The sequence below is a fragment of the Lygodium microphyllum genome, chromosome 13 (assembly GCF_053477565.2).
Source record: "Lygodium microphyllum isolate KBCC chromosome 13, Lygodium_microphyllum_v1.1.10, whole genome shotgun sequence".
NCBI lineage: Eukaryota > Viridiplantae > Streptophyta > Polypodiopsida > Schizaeales > Lygodiaceae > Lygodium > Lygodium microphyllum.
Genome location: NC_141147.1, coordinates 26,111,746 through 26,136,815, shown reverse-complemented (window position 1 = coordinate 26,136,815; position 25,070 = coordinate 26,111,746). Strand labels below are relative to the sequence as shown.

Sequence of the window (25,070 nt, the reverse complement as noted above, 5' to 3'; positions counted from 1 at the left end):
GCAAAAGGTATCAAAAGTGGATGCAGCAATGGAAGCATGAAAGAATGCTGAAATAGACTGTTGAACACAAGACAAAAGAGAGAGGAAAGAGAAAACACAAGAATGCTGCAAAGGAAGAGAACTCGAAAGAATGTTCGGGAAATGGAATCCATATATCAAATAGTCGCATATAACAATGAGTCACTAGCTGCATGGGCACTAGCACCAGCTCCTCTCTCCAATAAGACCTGCAGGTGATAACTCCACTAGTTGAGAAGAAGAAGCACAAATTATTTAGGCCATAAATATGCCCTAAATAACAACTGGTTGGCCAACATTAAATGTTGGCCGATTTGCATCAAAATGCCATAAATAATGCACAATAAAAATGCCTAAAATATCTGGGAACGAACAAATTCACATGAGCTAGCATACTACTAACACCCTCTCTTAAATCATGGGTGATCTAATACAAAACAATGATACAATGATAATGACTCATCATAGGCCATACAACAAAGAACCACCAAAATAGAACCATGGATACCAAAGTAGTCGGTAATCAAGCCACCACCAAGGTGCCTCGAAGAGAACCCCATGTCGATGTCGATTATACCAACTCCTAAAAATAGAGAAAAACCATAGCAGCTCTCTGTGTCTATCATTAATGTCTCGCTGTAACATACAAGACCATCTTGAACATATGTGACCATGGATTCCCCGCCTTTGGCCAAACCACCAAAGTGTCCCCTCATCTAAGCTTGCTCCTGCTCTCTGTCAAATAAGAGCCCATCACGAACCTGAATGTCAATCCCAGCTCTAAGATTTGAACCTGTCAAAACTTCAGTCGATGCATCAGGGACATCCCTCTCTACAACTTGTGCATTTGTATACCTATATAGATGAGACTCACTTGCCCCACCTCACCATCGTCTCACACTCTCTCACCAGCACTAGAAAGTCCTGAGGGATAACCACATCACCTGCACTAGAAAGCAAGAGAGGCTGCAATCTAAAGAAGATAATCCTTTCTGTGCCTTAGCCTTGGCCAGAGGACCTGGGTTGGAGTCTATGAAAGAGGATGACTAAAGAGAAGAGTTTGGATCCTGCTTCTTCTCCTTCTTCCTTGAAGCCGCTAACTCTTTGCAATCCTTGCGCAAATGTCTCTTCTTACCACAGTGATAACACTTGGTCTTCAACTTCTTCATCCTATCACCCCTCCCCAAAGAAGCTGTAAAGGCCTCACTAAAACCACCAATCTATGATGGAAGCTTCCCCTGTAAACACAAAGACATCTCATGCTCAAGCAGTATCGAGAACATTTGTAGGAAACTGAGTGGTGTTGATGACGTCTAAGCCCGCAAAGCATTGGCCACTCCATTAAACTCTAGAGGAAGCTTGTAGAGCACAATCCCCACAAGATGAGCCTTTGGAAGGGCAAAACTGCATGTGTCAAAGATGATCGTATAATATGTGACACGAAGTAAAAAAAGATTGAATAGTATCCTTCAGCCTGAACTTCATCTACTAGAGCTGTCTATAAAGAGTAACGACACGCATAGGCAAAGGAGCCTCGTACAACATCTAAAGCTTTGCCCAAATTGCAAGAGAAGTCCTACAGACTGTGAGTAACAGAAGAACTTCTTTGGAAATGCAACAAAGAAGGGCATAATATGCGCAGGCATCATCAGTATCCCATGTGAGCACAGTTTCTTCATAGTTGTCCTCGTCAAAATCAGCTATAGAAAAGAGAGTAGAGAGAGCAAGACACTCATAAGCTCCAGAAACAATGTACCATAACTGCTTTTGCACAAACCAAGCTTATATGACAACACTCCATGTGAGATAATCAAGCCCATGTAATTTGGCATCAGTGGAAAAATAAGAAGAAGCCATCTGGAGAGAATATGAGAAGAAAATAAAAGAAAGAAGAGAGAGAGAGAGAGAGAGAGAGAGAGAGAGAGAGAGTATAGTCATGATGAAAAGAGTGCACAATGGAAGTGCGAGACAAAGGTGAAGCAACATTGTTGAGAGTGAGAGTGAGTGAATGCAAAGACGAGTGTATCAAATTCTGATTGTACACAAAGAACAAAGAATGTATTTATATGTTAGGGTACAAATAAGGATGTGTTCACACCCGTATAACTTTACACGGATACGAAGGAACTTTACACCCAACAACCTCCCACTTAGCCCGAAATGTTACCTTTAAGCTAACCAACTACCACTAATCGGATGCAATGCTTATGCTAAGCCTTTGCAAGACTCTTAGTGAGAACATCTACAAGGTTATCTTGGGTTTTGATCTTAGTCAAGGTGGCAAGGCTGTCATCCAAGACCTATCAAATAAAGTCATACCGAACATCTATGTGTTTGGTACGTGCATGGAACATGGCATTCTTAGCCAGACGTACAGCACTCTAGCTATCACATCCAAGCACTGGAGTATGTGAAGAAAGACCAAAATCCTTGAACAAACGCCCACGCCAAATAGCTCCTTAGAAGCTTCTATGGCTAAAATATATTCAGCCTCTATAGTACTCAGTGCCACAATTTTCTACAACCTTGAACACCAAGAGATTGTCCCACCAACCAAAGTAAAAACATACCCACTGGTAGATTTCCTAGTGTCAAAATCTCCTACCATGTCTGAATCACCAAATCCTTGCAACTCTAGTGTACCATATCCATAGCATATACCTTTTGAGTATCTAAAAATACATTTCACTGCTTCCCAATGTGGCTTCCCAAGGTTAGACATGAATCTGCTAACAATTCCCATTGCATGAGCAATGTCAAGGCAAGAGGCAACCATAGCATACATTAAGGATCCACAAGCCGATGCATAAGGTATACCCTTCATAGCATTAGCAACTACATCATCCTTTGGGCAATCAGCTTTGCTAAGCTTTGTATGTGGCAATAAAGGCACACCAAGAGGCTTAGCATCAGCCATATTACACATATCAAGTACTTTGCTAATGTACTTGTCTTGTGAGAGAAACAAGTGCTGCCCTCTATCTCTTTTAATGCGCATGCCCAAAATGTGTTCAGCTGCCCCCAAAACCTTCATTGAGAATGCTGAACTTAGTTACCTTTTAAGAGCATTCAAACTACTCTTATGCTTTCCTACAATCAACATGTCATCCATATATAAGACCCACACAATAAGACTTCCATCATCAGCCGTTAGTGTATAAACAATGATCTGTATAACTACATTCAAATTCATGGTTGAGCATAAAGGTATCAAACTTTTGGTACCATTGTCTAGAAGCATGTTTCAACCCATATAAGCTACGTTTCAACTTACAAACTAAATGCTCTTTCCTTGGAATGGCAAAGCCTTCTGGTTGTTTTGTGTATAGCTCTTCATCCAAATCGCCGTGAAGAAAAGCAATCTTCATATCCATCTGATCCAACTCTAAATCCAAGGATCCAATGAGAATAAACAAAACATGAACCGTAGTCATCTTCACCACTAGTGAAAAGACCTCATGGAAGTCTATACCTTCCTTTTGTGTATAGCCCTTAGCAACCAATCGTGCCTTGTACTTGGACTTCCCATCAATACATTTTACTTTGTAAGCCCATTTATTAGGGATAGCTTTTCTATCCTTGGGCAAAGGTAGAAACTCCCATGTGTTATTTGCATACACAAACTTCATCTCTTCCTACATAGCAAGCTTCCACTTTCTCTTGTTTTCACATGACTGTGCCTCTCTAAATGTTTTAGGCTCACCCTCATTAGTCAACAAAATGCAATCCAAAGATGGCTGAAACCTCTGTGGCTGCTTTCTGACATGTGTAAACCTTCTTACCCAATAATCTGTATTGTCGAAAAATGGATCTACATCCTCAAGTACATGCACATCATTACCAAGTTGCTGATTTTCAGCATTTTCTTGCTGTTGTAACTTGTTTTCAACATGTTCTTCTTGCTGTCCTATTCCATTCTGTGCATCTATTTGCTGTCCATTATCTTATGGCTGTAGCATAATGGGTTGCTGCTCATTTTCAGCATCAAAAGGAACAAAATCTTCAGCCAATGGCTGTGGAATGGCTCACTATTCATGCTGAAATATGACCTTCTTTTTGTCAAGGTCACCTTGTGTAGCATGTTTCAACAACTTTGCCTAATTAAATACTATGTTTGGGCTGCATACTATCTTCCTGCCTTGAGGAAACCAAACTCTATAGCCCATCTCTCCCTCATCTCCATATCCCATGAAGATGCCCTTGATGGATTTCATGTCTAGTTTGGTTCTTTGTTCTACAGGTACATGCACAAAGGCATCACAACCAAAGATACATAAATGTTCATATCAACTCTCTATCTTGCATGGCACGAGTCATTGAACCATAGTTAGTACGAACAAGCTCTGTAGAATGTGCCTAGTTCCTTTGAGATCATCACAGGGCCATCCTTGGGCTGTCACTCCTCGAAATAGTCCCTTAATCCCTACATCACAAAGTGTCTCACGTGTCCAACAAGGAGGAGACTGATACTCCCCCCTCAACCACTCTACCTCAACTGAAGTTTATAGAACCATATCCTTACATTATAGGCCATTATCAAGGAGGGAAAAACACGTGGTTGCAAGTCTTTTGCTGTTCGTGTACCTACCCAAAGCTTTGACACTATCCACATGGCTAGATAGATGTGAAGGCTACAAGACATGGAAGTACCAAAAAGGGGAATGATATGGGGAGTCCTTACTCTATATGAGTCACTCACAAGCAAAGTTGAAGCACCGAGAGGTTCCTCAAAGGCAATATCATAAACCAAAGAAGTGAAGCAAGGCTCCTTTCTATCACCCAATCCTTTATGGAATCTATACTAATGAAGTGTCAAATTACATGGACTAACTAGGAGGGCCAATTGCACCATTGGAAAATGTGTTGATACACAACTTGCTCTATGCAAATGACATTGTCCTTATATCAGCACACCAAAGAGGCTACAATGCCATCTATAATCGTTCAATGAAAACACATCCATGTGAAGGGCAGCTGATCCCTACTTGATGAGAAGGCAAGTTGCCCTAGAAGCACTAGACAAGCCTTGTGCCTCTATTCAATCCCACGAGTTGCAAATGGAATTCTAGCCATTTGAGGTGTTGTTCACAATTGACTCCCACATTTTACATTTTGGATTGTGCATCCATTGGGGACTGAGCTTCATGTGATGGGAAGAAGGTAGAGGGACATGAAGGGAGCTAGCCACCGAGGAAGATGTCTGTCAAGGTGATAAAGTGACCCCTGCTGATGATGATCTACCGTGTGATCCACAATAAGCCATCAACTCCAGTCGATCTTCTATGAGTGGAGCCCCCCCCATGTGATCCACAATAAGCTATCAATTCCACATGAGATTAAATAAATGGAGCCTCTCTCTCTCTCTCTCTCTCTCTCTCTCTCTCTCTCTCTCTCTCTCATTCATATCAATCAAAAAATAGGATCACATAGCTTAGCAATCCAATAGAAACAAGAGTTCCAAATCCAAAAAACTGTAGAATGCGAATGCGGGAGGATATCTGACAGTGAGGACTAAAAAGGATCCGACAAGGGCCAAGCCATAGTCTCGAGTGAAGTAAGCAGCCTCCTTAGGGGAGCAGAAGGCGCAATTTGTGAGGGCCATCTCGGTGGTGGGGGTGTTGCTGACCTTGAGCCTGAAATCTGAAGGAGGGCCTCCACCGCCACTATCTCCGCCGAAGCCATATGAGAACTTCTTCAGGTAGTCGCCACCCGATCTGAAGCCGGCCATCCCTCTCTCCTGAGCTTCCCTTGTTGTTCTCTTGTTCTCTCTCTCTCTCTCTCTCTCTCTCTCTCTCTCTCTCTCTCGATCACAACGCAATCGATCGCGAGAATGGTTCGCTTGCTTGCTGGAAGGGGCGCATTTCAAAGCGCGCTTTCTCTCTCTCTCTCTCTTTTTGAATGGGCAAGTCATCGAGAAAATGCTATGCTTGCGGCAAAAGCAGTCCAGGAAGAAAAAAGAGCGAGCAAAAGAAAAAACTAAGATTAAATCCAAAGAATTATCTCCCCCTATAAAGGTAGAAAAGAAAAGAGAGAGAAACAAAAGAAAAACAAGTGCAACTAGGTCTTTCTTCAATTTATGATGAGATGCCCCTTGCCTCGAAACTACATGGACGGGGTCACACAGGCAATGTACATTTGCAAGCAGCCGGGCAAGTTTACTTGCAAGTGGATGCGCACACCGCACGTGGCGATCAGGGAGGTTTTGCAAGGGGCTCCACATGTGCCACATAGGCCCTCGTAAAACCCCCTATTAATTAGTATAGAAGCTATTTTGTTGAATTGAATGTTTTTTTAACCATATCTGAGCAAAATGAAATATCTCTTTTAAACTAGGCATCAAACGAACAACACTCATAAGTTCTTGAAGCTAATCAAATTTGGTTGAAAACTTGTCATACATTATGAAACGTTGTGTTGATGAAGAGTACTTTTTAAAACATAAAACTAAAAATAAAAAAGTAGTTTGGTCAAAGTTTGAGATGTGGTGACTTTCATATTTTAATAGATTTTTTTTGTTGGGAATCCACACTTTGTAAAAGCATAAAAACTACATAAACATGCTATATAAGTAGCATGTCGAAGAGCTAGCACAAGCCTCTTCATTGTTTCATAATTATGAGGAAAGGTGTCACCCCCCCATCTTTTGAGAAGATATGCACTTTTTTGTCATTTTATTTACTTTTCTTTACTTCATTGTGATAGAGAGCAAAAAAAGTAGATTCTAACCTTGTGAAAGATTACATACATAAAGATCACAATTTTCTTTGCTAAACTCAAGCTTGCAACGATGGGACCGAACCAAAAGAGCAAATTTTATTAATTGTAAGTATAATAATTAATAGTTTCATGTTTAAAAATAATAATTATTTAATGATAAAAAACAAAATAATCATATATATATATATAATACTATACAATAACTAGTTAACTAATTAGTTAATTAATTAGTTAGTTATTAACCACACTATAAACTTACTACACACTCTCTCTGTCTAACTAATGTATTAATTACCTACAACACTAGCCATCATTAGTTTATTACTACATCATCTATATATATATATCACAATACGACACTACAAGGAAAACATAGCAGTGCTTATTTCCAATATAAATTAGTGGCGTCGCAAATTTTTTGTAGCAACGCACATTACAATGCAAATTATGACTTGGATAACGATGGTTAGTGATGTAGATTGCTACTTGGATAGTGATAGCTTGTGACCCAAATTGCGACATAAATAGCAACAGCGTATTGAGGGGGGGGGAACATTGAAAACTTGAGCACAGCATTTTTGCAGTCCAATTGCAAATGAGAATAAAAGAGAGAACAAGAGAGCTCAAAGTGCACATAGGCATGCATACACACACACCACAAAGGGAGGAAGAGGGGGAGGAGGGAGGGAGAGCTTGCCACTGCCACTGCCCACTGCCATCTGCAAAGAAAGAGAGGGGTGCAAAGGAGAAAATGGAGGGAAGTCATGAAGGTGAAGAAGAAGAAGGGAAGTGTGAAGGGTTTTATCTTCGAGCCTTTAAGATAGGCACATTACCTCTCTATTTCTTTGTTTTTTTATTTTCTTCTTTTCTCTATTTATTTTTGTTTATGGAGAGATACATTGAGAGAGAGGGAGAGAGGGAGAGAGAGAGAAAGAGAGGAGGGAGAGAGAGGGGGGGGCTCCATGAAAAACAAAGAGAGGGAAGGAGGGAAAGAGAAAGAGGAGGGAAACAAAGAAGAAGAGAGAGCAAAGAGAGAGAAACAAAGAGATATGGAGGGAGAGAAATATATAGGGAAGGAGGGAGAGGGAGGGAAAAACAAAGAGAGGGACGGAGGGATGGAGAGATAGAGAAATAGAGAGATGGAGGGTGTTAACCTCAGCGCAAGAAGAAAGCAGGAAAAGTGGAAAAGTGCAAAGTTGGGACCTAAAAGAGGTGGTTCAAGAGGAAATCAGCCTCAACAAAAGAGGCAGGAGGGAGAACAACTAAAAGCACAAGGGCGGCCTAAAAAATTAAATCAAAGGCAAGGGCGCTTTTTTAAATGCAAGGCGCCCCTAAAATTGTTGTAAAAGAGTGTCAGGCTCCCTCCTATGCAAATTGTAAAGGTAGATGGGCAGTAGAAAGGAAGCTAGAAAGATAGGAGGAAAATGGGTAAAAGGGCCTAGGTCACGCTTGGCCATGTAAAAAAGGGGATAAGGGGATGACTGCCCAAAAGGGATTTAGGGTTTCGTATATAAAGTTGAAAAGTGAATGAAGAGCTCATTCTTTGGTGTGTGGTAAAAGTGGACTCATTTTCTTCTCAACTTCTATTCTCTTTGCTTGTTTGTGAGTGCTTGAGGGAGGAAGTGTGAGTGAGTGAGGGTGAGGCATCTTAGAGGTGAAGATCTCCATTATCTCCTCTTCTTCTCTTCTCTTCCCTTCTTTTCTCTTGTCTCCCGTGTGGCTATGGAGGATGGAGCTTGGAGGAAGAGGCTTGAGGATGCTTGAGCTTGCATCATGAATCATGGAGCTACCAAAGTGCTTGAGGAAGGAGGCAACTCATTTCGGCATCAAGGTAAGCTCATTACACCTCGGTAGGATCAAAGGTGCATCGGCTAGGTGAGAGATAGCCATTGGTGCTTGCTTGAAACGCTTGAAGGAACAAGCGGTCTATGGGTTTTGGCGATTAGAGCTTGAGTTAGATAGGAGATTTTGGGTTTTTAATCCATGCTACAAGTAAGTATTTTTGGTTTTTAATGATTGATTGAGTGGGAGAAATTGTTTCAGTACTTTTTAGAGCAGGTTAGAATCGAGAAATCGGAGTGGAAAGCTTAGGGTTTGCTATTGTAAAACAGGCCCAAACAGGGCATAAACAGGAAAAAATGGAAAAAATGAGTGGCTACATGTGTTGGAATCGTAAGGGGAGTGATCGGAAAGATTAAGGTTGTGCCCAGCAAGGATTTAAGACCCCAGGAGGCAAGGGAAAGCCTCATTTGCATTCTTAGCACAGAGAGAGAGAGAGAGAGAGAGAGAGAGAGAGAGCTTGCAGGCCACGAGCTTATAGCGGATTGATTGGAGCGGAGTTTCTTGTGAGATTAGGGTATATGAGGCCCTTTCCCTACACTCGTATTTGAATTTTGGAATGTGTTGCAAGAGATCATGACTTGAGTTTGGAGATTTTTATCAAATCATGGTCGAATGTGTGTTTCGGCCAGCGGAATTAGACAGGCTTACTAGTGTCCGATTCTATGAAATCGGACGCTCGGACCTAAGAAATTGTCTGATTTTTAAAATCGGACTACTAAAATCAGACCATATCACGTCATCAATCGGACCACCTTGTTCTATATGATTTCAAGAATCGGACAGGTGAAAATCGAACTCACTACTCAATTGATCGGACGCTCGACTGCATCCCGATCCCCAAAATCGGACACACCCAAATCGGACTAGCCACCCCATCTGATCGACAACCTGTCTGATTTTGACAATTGGACATACCTAAATCGACCAAACCAAATCAAACCACTAGTAAATCGGACGTCCGATTTATGAGAATTGGACCTTGCACAATCGGACACACATAGACTGATAAACTTGGGTAATTTGACACATCTTGGACAACGTGGAGTGTGACCCGCACTAAAAAATTTCACTAAATGCCTTATAGGCAGTTCTAGACCTAGATATTGTAGTCAAATGGTCAGGAATAGTGTTGATGCACTGAGCAGCAATTCAACACACTTAGACCTATCAACGGACCCTAAATGAACTAAATGACTTGGTAGAGACCCTAGCAAGCCACGAGAGAGGTCAGGAACCGAGCTTAGAGCCCCATTAGGCCACGAGCACAAGTGAAAGTGTAGAAGCTGAATGGTTATCTTGTCTTCCACTCGTGCCATTCCCCAGCACTTGAAGTACACTTAAGAAAAGTCGAAAGCGTGATTGCGCACAATGCACGAAAAAGAGTACACACACTCACACACTGAGTGACTGTTGAAAATGGCTTGTAATTAACAAGGAACTCACTCAGAAGTAATAACCCGAAGGAACCCATCAATTGGAGAAGATTTGAAGACATAGCTAGGTGATTGAAACCCCAAGCGTAGGACCCAGCTAAAAAAGCAATAGAGAAGCCAGGCAGCGCAACAAGGATAGACTCCATTGGACAAGTGGATCTACCCGACCTAATCAATCTCATCGACAACCTCATGGAGCACAAGAATGTAGATATGGCAAAGACCAGCTTAGATAGCGAACGCAATGAAGAGCTTGATCTGGCAGGTTTTCTAGAAAAGATCTAGCAAATGGTGAACAAATAGACCACCATGGCAGACTCGTGGAGGCTGTCATAGCATATCTCAAAGAGGAATAAAAGCTAGCACACAAGGCTTTGCAAAGCATAGTGCTATAACCAGGATCAACAGACTAGGAACTTACGCCAGAACATGGAAATGCGAGAGATCCAATGAGTGCTAGCCCTAGCAAGAAAAAATCGGATAGGACCAGATGTAGAGAGAGAAAGAGCACTAGAAGGAGACCTCATGGTGAGCAAGCTTTAGAGCACTAGAAGGAGACCTCATGCTGAGCAAGCTTCTAATGAAGCAATCGCTAGATAATACAGGAGCAAAGCAGAGTGCCATGGCATTAGCAACATCGCTACTTGTAGGACTAGGAGTTAACCAGGGCTCCAAAAGCCAATAAAAAACCCCCGTTGTCGCGAAACAACTGGATACATACTAGCCAAATGATGACTCGTACAACTTTGTGGAGCAATTCAAGCAGGTTTCTAAGGCTAACTGCCTCACCGACCCCACTCAGTGCTCGCAAGCATTTGGTCTATGCTTAGGCGATAAGGGAAGGACTTGGTACACAAGTCTAGATGTTGCTGAGCGAGCCAACTTCAACAGCCTTAAATATCTCTTCATTAAAAGATTCTCCGAGCTAGGCTACTCCGATACTCTACTAGTGCAGCTAATGAACGTCAAGCAGAGGGATAAGGAAGATATATGGGATTACGCAACCTATGTAAGGAGTCTCTTTAAGAGAATCTCAATTGGTGAGTGACCAACCGAGAGAGCGATGTCCATAATATTTATTAATGAAATACGAAGCTAAGAGCTCTACAAGGCCTTGGCGAGCAAATCGAGCTTACAGTGAGACAACTAGCCAGGGTCTTTGAAGAGGCCATTAGAATATACAACCAGATCAAGGAGAGAAACTCCAGGAGCTCGAGTCAAGAGGAAACTATCTCTAGGAATTCCGAGAGAGCTTCGACAACAAGTAAAAAATTAGGCCCAAGTACTCAGGATAAAGGCAAGGGCACTGGCTCAAGCCAGGAGCTAGCTAGATTACAAGAGATGATTAGACAACCAACACGTCCTCACATCCAATGCATGTATTGTGGCAGAAACCACCTGCCAGCTGAGTGTCAGTACCCTCGGTCTTGACCTTGTGCCAATTGTGGTAGGTTCAGCCATGATGCCATGCATTATAGACTGTCGAGGAGACTCCCGTACTCACAACCATATAATCAACCACTTTGGGCACCAATGACGCCAAGCCAACCATTCCTAGGATGGAGATGAGCCCTATGGGCATACCTAGACCACCTGGACTCTACGTGACCTATCCTCTAAGTGATGCTCCGGTCCACTAAGTGGAGGAGCCAAACGACGAAGAGCCTTATGTGCACCCTGTGAAATACGCAGGATCTAGAGCATGGCAGATGCGGAAGCTATGGAGGTTGAAAGAGGAAAAAGAAACTCATGAAGACATTGACCCTGAATAGGACAAATTGTTACACAAGTGAATTAGGTTCCAAGATTGAGACTTGGACTCATAAACAAAATCTTGTGTATTGACAGTGACATGACACTTTATTGGAAAGAAAAGAGTACTATCATTGCATTAGAAAAAGAGTGCAAGTACAATGCTTTATAGGAATTGTGTGGTGATACTTTCTCCTATTGTGCATATGGGATTCTGGTCCTGAGCCCTCATTGCTTCTCACAAAGGGACTAAAGTAGGTGTGATTGCAAATATCTCAACACCCCTCCTCAATCACAACCAAAAGTACAAAGTGTGTAGAGGCTTTAGTGAAAGCAACACCTGCAAAGTGTGGGCACACCATAAACAACACCAGAGGCTGTCACAGAAAAGGCTAAGTGTGGGTACCACAAACATGATGGACATCCAGAGGCTGTAGCAGGGACCTCACAAAGTGTACAGAGGCTGTAGTACAAGGATAACTGAGGAGTTTACAAGTTTATGTTTGAGGCATTAGGGCTAGGAAATACAAAACTAAAAAAGTCTATCTGAGTAGAAGGACTTATGAGATTTGTCCTTCTCCTGGTGGTCTTCTTCTTCTTCCTTTGCTCCATTTTCTTCTTTTCTTTGACTGCAACTAGATAAGCCTTTTGGGACCTCTTTCTGGAGTGGCAGAACTTCTCGGTGTGTCCGGTCATTTTGCAAAAGTCACAGAAGAGCTGATCCTTCTTGCCTTTGTACTTGTTGCCAACATATAATGCATGCTCATCTCTAGAGGTACTTGGTTTTTCCTTAGTTTTTAGCTTCTTTTCCTCCTCTAATAGTGATGCCTGGATATCAACAAGTTCAGGATTTGGCATGTTGATTAAAGTTGTTGATACATTATTATATTCAGGAGGCAAACTCTTAAGTAGAACACTAATGCAAACATCTTCTTCCATTTTTAATGTTGATTCCTGCAAGTTGGGTTAGAAGTCCTTCCATGTAATTTAGATGTGTGGCAAGTGATGTGTTGGACTTCATTTCAAGCCTGAAAAACTCAATTAGGAGACCATACTTTGATGATTTAGACTGTGCACTGAACAAGGTGTCAAGTCTCTTCCATGTATCATGTGAGGTCTCACAGTTATCCACATGGTGGATATAGCTGTTGTCTAGCTCCAGTTTGATAATGGCCTGAGCCTTATCATCTTTCTTTTGCCAAGTGACAGCAAGATCCGCATCACGCGGCTTCTTTTCTTTTCCAGTGGTAATGGCTCAGAGGCCCTTCTTCATTAGGATCAATTTGATACGGGTCTGCCTGGTATGAAACCCGACTCCTTTGAAATGGGCAGTTGGAGAATCTTTGCCCATGTTCGACTTGAGAGACCAATAGAAAATTAGCTTCAAATTACTGAGAATAACCAGGAATGAGTTGATCTTTGTATATGTCAAAAGACACAAGCAATGGCAGTGAAGTATCAAAAGATGCTAGTTTGAAATTTGATATTTGTTGCTTGAGTTTGACTTGATGATCTTCAAAAAATCTTCATAGCTTTTCCTCCTTGTTGTTGATTTGATGGTTGAATACTTGCTGAAAACTTCATATTAGAGTGGCCTTGGCTTGGTTTAAGTGGCAGGAGAGAGAAAATGAAGGAAAATTGAGCTTAAAGATAAGTGGCTATGGTTGTCCTGTCAAAACAGGGACCAGCAAACTGGTAAATGAGCTTCCACGCACTCCACAGGTTGAATCTGCTCAAACCCTTTGAGATTGAGGACCCTCACTAATGGGTCTAACTCCCCCTAAGAGGGTTTGTACTGATTATGCTCCAGTTGAGAGATCTAAGCCTTCAAAGTGGTCGTTGTCAAAACTGCGCCTAGATTTGGGAAAATGCAAATGTCGGGCATGGTGTGCATCAATCTCCTTGATTTTTGTGCCAACAAGTTACGGCTTGACCTGAAGAACAACTTTTGAGAAGAAAGCTCGAAGAGATATGGCCTAGTTGATGAGATATGGCTGCTCCAACATAGGTAGGTAGGTGCTATCCACAGACACAATTATGGCAGCAACTCTGAAAAGAGGCAATGCTGAAGCTATAGTTGGCCAATCTCAATGATTGAGGTGCCAAGAAGGAGCTTTGGAAGTAGAGAAACACTTCTCCAGAAGGAAGTTCAGAGAGATTTGGCCTGTGTAGAGAGATATGAAAGCTTCAAACTGACAGGGTGCTGCTGTCTATGGCTGCCATGGAAGCTTCATTGAAGGTAGGAATGCAAATGAAGTTGGAGATAGGGTCCAGTACTCAAACTGAGCTGAGAAGAGATGGAAAGGAGCTGAGAGGAGTGAAAGGAGAGTTGGGCCATGCTCAACTAAGCTTTGATACCATGTGAAATACGTGGGATCTAGAGCATGGCAGATGCGGAAGCTATGCAGGTTGAAAGAGGAAAAAGAAACTCATGAAGACATTGACCCTGACTAGGACAAATTGTTATACAAGTGAATTAGGTTCCAAGATTGAGACTTGGACTCATAAACACAATCTTGTGTGTTGACAGTGACATGACACTTTACTGGAAAGAAAAGAGTACTATCATTCATTAGAAATAGAGTGCAAGTACAATGCTTTATAGGAATTGAGTGGTGGTACTTTCTCCTACTGTGCATATGGGATTCTGGTCCTAAGCCCTCATTGCTTCTCACAAAGGGACTAAAGTAGGTGTGATTGCAAATATCTCAACACACCCTTATGTCTCATGTGACAAAGAAGGCAATGCAGTCCTTGTGGACTACCGACCAATACCAGTGATGGTGTTAGGTAGAGGAAGAAGTAGAGGCTTAGGAGGGCAGACCCAAGAGCTAATCACATGTTGCATGTTGGACTTGCGGTCACCCAGGGTATATCTCTCGCACTGCCCAGAAACGGAGTAAGCAAATCAAGATAAGGCTGATCAAAGATGTGTTGAATGCAGAATTACACACCTCTTTGTTGATTGCCCTAGACAAAAGCCATTCTCTAACTTGGCAAACGAGCCATCAGTCCCATTGGGGTTGTTCGGTGTCGAGGCACTCAATGGGGAGACCACGCCTATCCCGTTGCATGTCATGACCCGCGCACAAACAAAGCAAGCTGGCATATCATTGCTAGGGCCCAACAACTTAGACACAACCTCAATCAGAAAGAGAAGCCATATGAGAAGGTGAAAGAAATGTGACACAAAGGTCACGCTAAAAACAGAGAGTGCTACAATGACGTTTGTTGTAAAGAAAGTGATAGGCGCAGAAGCAAAAACATCAGACCCAAGGATGGCTAAGAAGGGAAGTGTGAAGGTCGGGGAGTACCCCAATCCAAAGCACCAACTCAAAGGCATTAAAAAAGTGAAGGAGTGGGTGAAAGAATCCCAAGAACACTTCAAAGATGATGGGCCCATATTGGAAGATGAGATCGATGATCTCTCAAGCATAAGCACACCAATGTCACCTCCATAACCAAAATTGAGAGATGTAACTGTACCACAAGCAGTGCCGCTTAGACAATGCCTAAACGCCACGAGCTGGTGAATCAATCAAGGCCATTGGCCAGGAAACATAGGGATATGAGAGCGGCAAGCAACTAGCAACCTCCTCACCACACTGGTAACCACCCTCGTAATGCTAAGCCTAGGATATTTGCTGAGGCAACATCGGCCATTGTGGTAAGAGCTGAAACAGTGGGTTGAAAAATCAATGGGGTAAGGTGCCACTGACTTGCACGAACATGACGCAGATATTGAGTCTGACTTTGCACTAAGTGCCAAAATCCTTACACATCAGTGCTTTCTACGAGGGCACTGAAACACATGCTGTCTTGCTGGTCTTAGCTCTAGGAGATACCACAAGGAATGAATTGTAGACATAGGAGCGAGAGTCAGTGTGCTAAGCCATGCAGTGCTCCAGACCTTGGGCAACCCATTAGTCAAGATGACAAGGTTTAACATCACACTCTAGCTAATGGGATGAAAGTGAAGCCATTTGGCATGTTAACGAATTGGCTAGTAAAAATTGCAAGAGTCCAATTCTCAGTTGATTTTATAATCATGAAAGGAGTGGACTATGACATCCTGCTAGGCCAACCTTGGATGCACAATGCGAGAGTCATAGAAGACTGGGGCAATGGTTTGATCTTCCTAGGCAATCTAACACAAGCTATAAGAGTAGAGATGGACACCTAGAAGACCACACTAGTCAACCTAGATGTCATCTCCGTTGTGTTGAAGGGTGATGGTCAGAATAGGAAATATTACAAGCCATTGACTAAGTATATTCCTTGTCCTGAGGATGAGCGAGACTGGATGCATGTCCTTGCTACAATAGAACTACCATTCTTGGACAACGAAGAATGCAAGCAAGCTGCTAAGGTAGCTGGCAAAACCCGAGAAGAGCCCTCAGTGGCAATTTGCATGATGGCCAAGAGTGCATAGAGAGGACCCAATCTGATCCTATTAAAAGCACAGAACAACAAGCAAGAGCTCCATGAGATCTTAGAGAACTTGATGACTGACAAGTTAGATGGTAACCCATCAACGAACCTTAAACTACTCAAAGATCTCTTGAACGGACCTAAGTGGCAATGGACCAAAGTGCACGACTTAAACTTGATATACAATTGGGCATTAGTTATCGACGAGAGGGATGATACATGTCAAGACCTAGAAGATAATGAGTAGTCAGACAAAGATAGCTCTAACAACGAATATGAGGACTGTTGTTCCTTCAATGACGAGAGTGAAGGGGAAATTGACACAATAGAATACAACATTGAAGGACATGTAATATAGCGAATACGAGTAGACTCCAAACCATGCATTTAGAATCGAAAGAGGAGTCATGCGCATGGATTGCCATCACACCTGGTTGGAGAACATAGGTGCAATAGACTTTGAGAAAGTAGGCATAGCCCAACCAAGTGCAGCACCATTGCTTAGGACAGATTCACCATCGGAGCTACGACCACTGGGAGAGACTCCCTCTTCTAGTGAAGATGAAAAGTTCGAAAGTAAGCTCAGATAGCGATCCTGAATTACCTCAACCTCCTAAGACTAGATGCACCAAAGGGGACTTACCCGTCCACCTTAGGCACCGAAAGTTGGAGGAAAGAAGGAAACAACCTAAGGATGTGCAAGCAGAGGAGCAAAGAACACCGCAAGACCTACCTGGGAGCCAAACACCAGGGGCAAGTAAGCAAGCCAATAGGAGGACCCGCCAAGGTCAAGGAGGTCAATTTAGCCAAGGAGGGGGAGACATCTCAACCTATCTTTATAGCCAATGACCTGACCAAGAAAAAGAAAGCAAGTCTCAGTCCCCTCGTGCAAGAGTATATAGATGTCTTTGCTTGGTCCTTGGAGGAACTCAAAGGGGTAGATTCGAGTCTAATGACTCACAATATACCCATGACACTCAACGCAATGCCGATCAAGCAACGGCAATATCCCATGAATCCAAAGCCTAGTCACGCTGTCAAGGAGGAAATTGATAAGCTAATGAGAGCAAGGTTCATCTACGAGATTGAACACACGGACTCGGTTTTACCCATAGTCATCGTACTAAAGAAAAACAGAAAGATCAGAGTGTGCGTCAACTACAAAAAGGTAAACGATGCTATGAAGGGGAATAGTTACCCATTGTTGTACACTGAGCACATGCTCAAGAAAGTGGTTGGTAAAGAGGCCGACAGTTTTCTGGACGGCTTCTCGGGGTACAATCAGGTGCAAGTGTACTCTAATGATAGGTACAAGACTAGCTTTGCTACTGAGTGGGGAGTTTTTGCCTACATAGTCATGCCCTTCGGGTTGACTAACATGCCAGCTACCTTCCAAAGGCTCATGTGCACTATATTCAAGGATATGCTTAGGAAGGAGTTAGAGGTTTTCGTCAACGATTTGTGTATTCACTCCTCTTGGAAGGAGCACATAGACACACTTTGAGTTGTCTTTGAACGGTGTCGATTATATCATCTCTCGTTGAACCCCTTAAAGTGCCAATTCTGGGTAAAGCACAGATGCATCCTAGGGCACGTGATGTCAAAGAACGGCATTGCCACCGACTTCTCCAAAGTTAGGATTATCGTCGATCTTCCATCCCTATCAATACTTTGTGTTGAACTATGCATTGATTTCTATACCTCTATACAAATTGCTAATTATATTTGAGTGGATTGAGGAATGTCAATGCACATATGAGGAATTGAAAAAGGCTCTAACCACTGCACCCATCCTATGAGCCCTAGACTAAACAATCACCTTCCATGTCCATATCGACCCTTCGAAATTCATTGTGGGAGCTGCGTTATGCCAGCCTAGTGAACACAATCTACACTATCTTGTGAACTTTGCTAGCATACAACTTATGGATACAAAAATGAATTACTCAACAATGGAAAGAGAGGGCTTAACCATGGTATTTGTTGTAAAGAAATTTTGGCATTTTATATTGGCCACACCTTTTACCTTCTTTGTTACCCATCAAACATCGTTTTATCATGTTAATAAACCTTGCGCTACAGGACGCATTGCTCGATGGTTACTTATGCTTTTAGAATTTGACTTCTTCGTGGTGGTACGCAAGGGCAAGCAACACTACATGGCTGACCATATGACCCACATACCCATAGGAGAGGCTGTTGGACAAGGCATCCTAGACGAATTGCCAGATGCACATCTGTTTCACCTGTCTAGTGCGAGGGATTTGTTTAGAGCTGATTTGAGGCCATATTGGGCAGACAACATAGTACAAGTACTTGAGCACGCACTTCCTAACCGGCCCATTGAGAAGGCGACTTAGGTGACTCATCCTTAAAATCCAACCTAATCAATTGATCATAGGCAAACTTTATCGACTAGGGCAAGATAAACTACTGTGCAAATGTGTGTGTGAGTATGAAATGCACGACGTACTTGTAGAGACACATGACAGAACAATAAGAGGGCATTTCAATGGAGACACAACAACCTGAAAGGTGCTACAATCTCAGCTATGGTGGCCTACTCTTTTCCGAGATGCGGCACGATTTGTAAATCACTATGATGAATGCCAAAGGACCAAGATACTAATTCACAAGGACAAAATGGAGTTGAGTCCAATCATTGCAAGGCAACCATTTGAGAAATGGGAAATCGACTTCATTGGGCCAATCAGCCTTGTAGCACGATATTCACAAGCGAAATACATCATTGTTGCTATAGACCACCTCACGAAGTGGGTGGATAGCACGAGCTACAAGAAAGAATGACGCTAGGACCATTGCCAAGTTCCTTTGGGAACATGTAATCTCAAGATTTGGCTATCCCATCGAACTTGTTAGCAACCATGGTATGCACTTCATCAATGAAGTGATCGCTCATCTCCTATCCACCTTTCTAATCATCCATTGGAAATCCTCACCGTACTATCCTCATGCTAATGGCCAAGCTGAGTCTACGAATAAAATACTAATAAACATCCTGACTAAGGTAGTCTCTGCTTCGCGCAGTGACTAGGATAACAAACTCATGGCAGCCTTATGGGCCTACCACACAGCTTATAAAACAGATGCGGGACAAACTCCCTTCAAGTTAACCTATGGGATGGAAGCAGTTTTACCTGTAGAGTTCTTCATTCCTAGCCTAAGAATCGCTCATCAAGAGAGATGGGATGGAAAGGAGGCATGGATAGAGTGCCTAGTTGAGCTAGAATGCCTATCAGAAACTCGGCTTCTAGCCACCCACACGGTAATATGAGAGAAGGCCAGACGCAAAAGTTGGTTTGACAAGCACGTCAAGCAGCGCAATTTTGAATAGGGAGACTTGGTACTGCTATACTCAGTTAAGGGACATAAGCAAAAAATGAAGTTTAGAGGGCTAGGGCCTTTCCGATTTCACACCATTCATTGAACTGGCAATGTAGAACTCGAAACCCTAGAGGGTGAGGACATAGGCTTCTTCAATGGCAGCCGCATAAAGAAGTACTACCCTTTAGTGCACCCACTGCATGAGCCGCCAATGCTTGAATCCCATGTCAATGTGCGAGTGGCCACTATCACAGACATTAATGATGAGGATGAGGAAGCAATAGAACCATTCTACTTGAGTATAACAGTCACTGAAGCAAACACACACCTTCAATGCATTGATCGATGAGGGAGTTGACTTTAATGTCTTAACTTATGATCATTAGACTCACATTGGCAAACTGCAGTTACAGTCCACCAATGCCAAACTCAGTCCATATGGGGACTGATCATATGCACTCTTGAGAAAGTGCAAGGCTGCAATCTCTATTGTTAACCGTCAGACGAACAACGTGGAAAATCTGGAAAAGCTAAAGCAGAAGACAAAGGCCAAGGCAAAGTGAAATGGAGGACGAAGGCGTGCCAATAAAAATCTAGAAACATAAGAAGTGCAAACAAGTCCTAAATAAAGAAAAAAGGCACGCAAGAAAAAGCACAAGTCAATACTTTTGTAAAAGAGCGCAAGCGCATCATGATTTAATTTAAAGAGTGCTGGTCTCTCACCCGTGCAATTTGTAAATGTAGACGAGTAGTGGAAAAGAAGCTAGGAAGATAGAAGGACAATGGGAAAAATGGTCTAGGCCACGGCCGGCCATGTAAAAAAGGGGATAAGGGGATGACCGCCCAAAATGGATTTAGGGTTTTGTATATAAAGTTGAAAAGTGAATGAGAGGCTCATTCTTGTGTGTGGCCAAAGCTTCTTCTTCTTCTTCTCTTGTTTCTTGCCTTCTTGCTTGTGCTTGAGTGAGGGATTGAGGGAGTGTGAGGGAGTGAGTGTGTGAGAGTGAGGGATCGTGGAGAAGAAGCTCCCCATCTTCTCTCTTCATCTTCTCTTATTCTCTTCTCTTCTCTTTCCTCACGCGGCTATGGAGGATGGAGCTTGACGGAGAGGGCTTGAGGTTGCTTGAGCTTGCCACAAGGATCGTGGTGCTACCAGAGTGCAAGAGAGAGAAGGAAACTCAATTGAACATCAAGGTAAGCTCACTACACCCGTAAGGTAGGCATTGCATGTCGGCTATGTGAGAGGTAGCCATGGCCACTTGGCTTGAAATGCTTGACCAATAAGCGGTCCGTAGGTCTCGAGGTAGAGCTCCGTAGCTCCCCTTCATTTTGGTTCCGTTGCCAGGATAGACGGAATCGAGCCTTGAGCACTGCACGCATCGAATCGAGCATAGAAGTAGGGTTTGTAGCCCGAACCAGTGCTCGAGATAGTTAGGATATTTAGGAGGTTTTAATCCTTGGAGCAAGTAAGTATTTTGATTTGTTGTTGAATATCAGAGTAGGACCATCCATCTCCATCTCTGTTTTTGATTTTTGTTGCATTGGGTTAAGATTAGGATAGGAAAAAGAAGGAAAACAGCAAGGGTTCTGCTGCTGCTGGAAACAAGAAAATAGGGCACAAATTCAAATTTCTGGTTGGAAGAGCGTGAGGGATTAGCTTCTGAGGTTACAGCAGGCTGGGATGGGGCAATAAGAGGCCCAGGGAACCAAGATAGACCACATTTGACATTCTGCTTTGTGAGAAGAGAGTGAGCTTGAGAGAGAGAGAGAGAGAGAGCCACAGGGAGATCCTTGGAGTGCCGATCGATTCGAGCACCACAGTGATTTTAGGTATATCTGGCATTTCCTTGTAGTGTTTTGCACCTATCTGGAAGGCGCTGAATGATTCCATGGAGTAGGCGCTGAGCTTAAATCATCACGCGCAACTTGCGGGCCGTCATCTGCGCAGTCGGACCAGCCTGTCCGAGTCCCAGAATCGGACCACCCGATTTTTGGAGTCGGACCGTCTGACTACTAGAATCAGACCACCCCGTCCGACTGCTAGAATCAGACCTAGTGTCAAAATTGGACCACGTGTCCTAGTCTCAAAATCGAACCAACTGCAAGGATCAGACCACTTTTCCTAGTGTGAGAATTAGACCATTGGTCCTAGCGCCACAATTGGACCACTCGCAGGAGTCAGATCACCCTGTCCGACTAGGAAAATCGGACCAAAGTGAAAATCGGACTGCTCGATTCTCACAATTGGACTAGCCCGTCCGACTCCCAGAATCGGACCAACCCGTCCGACTCCCAGAATCGGACAAGCCCATCTGATTCCCAGAATCGGACCAATTCACCAGAACTTAAAATAGAGGGTTTTGGAACCTATCTGACAGTCCTGGCCACCCTGTTCACATCTCTAACCCCCCCTGGAAACCCAATTCAGCCCTTAGAAGCTAGAGACTGACAAAACCGAAATGGAGGGAGTCAGTGAGACTAATCAGATGGGAAGTCAGGAGCTCAATGTCATCTTCTCCTCTATTATTCTCCTCAGTCCACACACACTAAAATGGTATCCTCAAAAGATAGATACCCCAAACCTAATGTGGGAGCTTTCACTCAACCGCCAAGACCCACGGATCGCTTATTGTTTCAAGCGTTCCAAGCCGAGCACTAATGGCTACCTCTCACATAACCGATGCGCCATCCATATCTACAGGTGTAGTGAGCTTACCTCCATGCCGTTCGAGTTATCTCCTCTCCCGCACACTCCGGTAGCTCCACGATCCAAGTGCAAGCTTCAAGCAAGCTCCATCCTCAAGCTCCACGCTCCAAGCTCCATTGCCGTGAGCAAGAGAAGAGAAGAGAAGAGAAGAGAAGAAGAGAGGAGAAGATGGAGAGCTTCTCCTCCTCGGTCCCTCACCCTCACACACTCACTCCCTCACACTCTCACACACTCTCTCTCAAGCACAAGCTCAAGAAAGCAAGAACAAGAAGAAGAAGAATAAGAAAAAGAGAGCTACTTTTGGCCACACACAAGAATGAGCTTCTCATTCACTTTTCAACTTTATATACAAAACCCTAAATCCCTTTTAGGCGGTCATCCCCTTTTCCCATTTTTTACATGGCCGGCCATAGCCTAGGCCCTTTTTCCCATTGTCCTTCTATCTTCCTAGCTTCCTTTCCGCCGCCCGTCTACATTTACAAATTGCACGGGTGAGAGCTCGGCGCTCCTTGAATTAAACCATGATGCGATTACGCTCTTTTACAAAAGTTTTGACTTGTGCTTTTCCTTGTGCGCCTTTCTCCCTTATTTAGGACTCTTCTCCTTGTGCGTCTTTGTCTTCCGTTTCTCTTTGCCTTGGCCTTTGTCTTTGTCTTTTGCTTTAGCTTTTCCGGATTTTCCACCTTCGTTCGTTTGAGGGTTAACACCTAAAGACACTTTACATACGGTTGTACTTTAGATACATACAACCATAAGATATGACATATTTATCAACACTCCCCCTCAAGCTTAGAATGAGCTTGCACACATAAGACTCCAAGTGCACTCCTAAAGTACTCAAACTTATCTTTACCTAATGCTTTGGTAAAGATATCAGCAACTTGGTCATTTGTTTTCACTTGGACCAAGTCAATCTCTCCATCAATGGCTTTTTCTCTAATGAAGTGATAGTGCACTTCTATGTGTTTTGTCCTTGCATGGTAGACTCGGTTCTTTGCCAACATAATGCTGCTAACATTGTCACAATACATAATGACTCCACCATCAATCTCTATCCCCATGTCATATAGGGTCAATCTCAGCCATGTCTGCTCACATGCTATCAATGCAATGCCTCTATACTCTGCTTTAGTGCTTGATAGAGCAACTGTAGGTTGCTTCTTACTGCTCCAACTTACCATGGCTGATCCAAATGAGAATGCATAGCCACTAGTAGATCTTCTATCCATAGAGCTACCTGCCCAGTCTGCATCTGAGTATCCAAATAATGTAGGCTTGATTCCTTTTTCATAAAACAGCCCAAATCCAGCTGTCTTCTTCACATCTCTAAGAACTCTTCTCACTACATCCAAATGTGATTTACATGGTTTCTGTATAAACTGACTTATCAATCCAACAACGTAACTCAAGTCTGGTCTTGTAATAGTCAAGTAGATAAGACTACCAACCATCTTTCTGAACATAGTAACATCCTCAACATAAGATCCATCATCCATCAACTTAGCATTTTGATTCAATGGTGTATCAACCGGTTTGCATCCTGTCATGCCATATCTTTCCAACATCTCCAATGCATATTGTCTTTGTATCAGCCATATACCATGAGGTGTGTCAATTACCTCAATACCCAAGAAGTATCTCAACAAACCAAGGTCCTTTATATCAAAATCTTTATGTAACCCATGCTTGACTTCAGTAATCTCCTTCTCAAGTGTACCTGTAATAATGAGATCATCAACATAGATGACCACAACAACCATACCATCTTCTCTATGCCTCACATAAAGTGAATAGTCAGCTTTGCTCTGCTGAAATCCCATATTGCATAAGAATTTGCTGATTCTATCACACCATGCTCTTGGTGCTTGCTTAAGTCCATATAAAGCCTTCTTCAACTTGCATACATAATGTGGGTATTTTGGATCCACATAGCCCTCTGGTTGATCCATGTACACTTCCTCTTCCAAGTTGCCATTCAAAAATGCATTTTTCACATCCATTTGATAAAGCCTCCAACCATAGATAGAAGCCAAAGCAATTACCGATCTCACAGTCGTCATTTTAGGTACTGGACCGAATGTTTCTTCATAGTCCAAACCATAAGTTTGTGCATATCCTTTTGCAACTAGCCTTGCTTTATACCTTTCAAGAGAACCATCCGACTTACATTTGACCTTATAAACCCATTTACATCTAATGGACTTCTTGCCATAAGGTAGTTTCACCAAATCCCAAGTCTTGTTTTTCCTTAGTGCATCCATCTCTTCATCCATTGCTTGTCTCCACTCTTTGCTCTCTACTGCTTCTTCAAAGCAAGTAGGCTCCACATGTTGTACATAAGAAACCATGTATGCATAATGCATCTTCATGAACCCATTATAAGTCAATCTATCAACTGGATACCTTACCCTTTTTGACCTTCTCAATTGAGGTGCACTACCATGTGTCTCATCTGATCTAGCATGTGGTGGCACATACTTTCCTGCACTTTTAGTGCCAGGTGTTTTAACATGCGGAATGCCATACTCGTCATCTATAGATTCATCTTCTGAACTTTCAGTCATTGGTCTCTTACCTTTTGCAACTTCTGCACTCCTTTACGCATTTCTCAATCTACCACTCCATGGACTGTAGCTGCCACTGCTTTCCACGTTCTCTTGAGGTCCTGAAGCATCTTCCACATGCTAATTTTCAGCCTTGTTGTTTGCTGAAATTTTTCTTCCATAGCCATCATCATCATTGCTTTCATAGGAATCAACATCCACTGCAATTTTGGGCTTGTACCATGATTCATATTCACTGAATTTGACATCCCTGCTTATGCA

At 42.9% G+C, this 25,070-nt stretch overlaps 1 protein-coding gene across 2 annotated transcripts in view; it reads right to left on the bottom strand.

The window, feature by feature from the left end:
- The window catches only part of NSF (AAA-type ATPase family protein), an 85,588-nt gene extending 79,648 nt beyond the window's left edge, over positions 1-5,940 (bottom strand). Inside the window, exon 1 of one of the 2 annotated variants that reach the window (XM_087690877.1) lies at positions 5,517-5,940. In XM_087690877.1, the coding sequence (XP_087547003.1) occupies positions 5,517-5,929 (413 nt within the window). In that variant the 5' untranslated portion in view covers positions 5,930-5,940. The remainder of the gene's footprint in view (positions 1-5,516) is intronic. The other variant, XM_087690878.1, reaches the window with a different exon arrangement.
- Between the last annotated feature and the right edge of the window lie 19,130 nt (positions 5,941-25,070).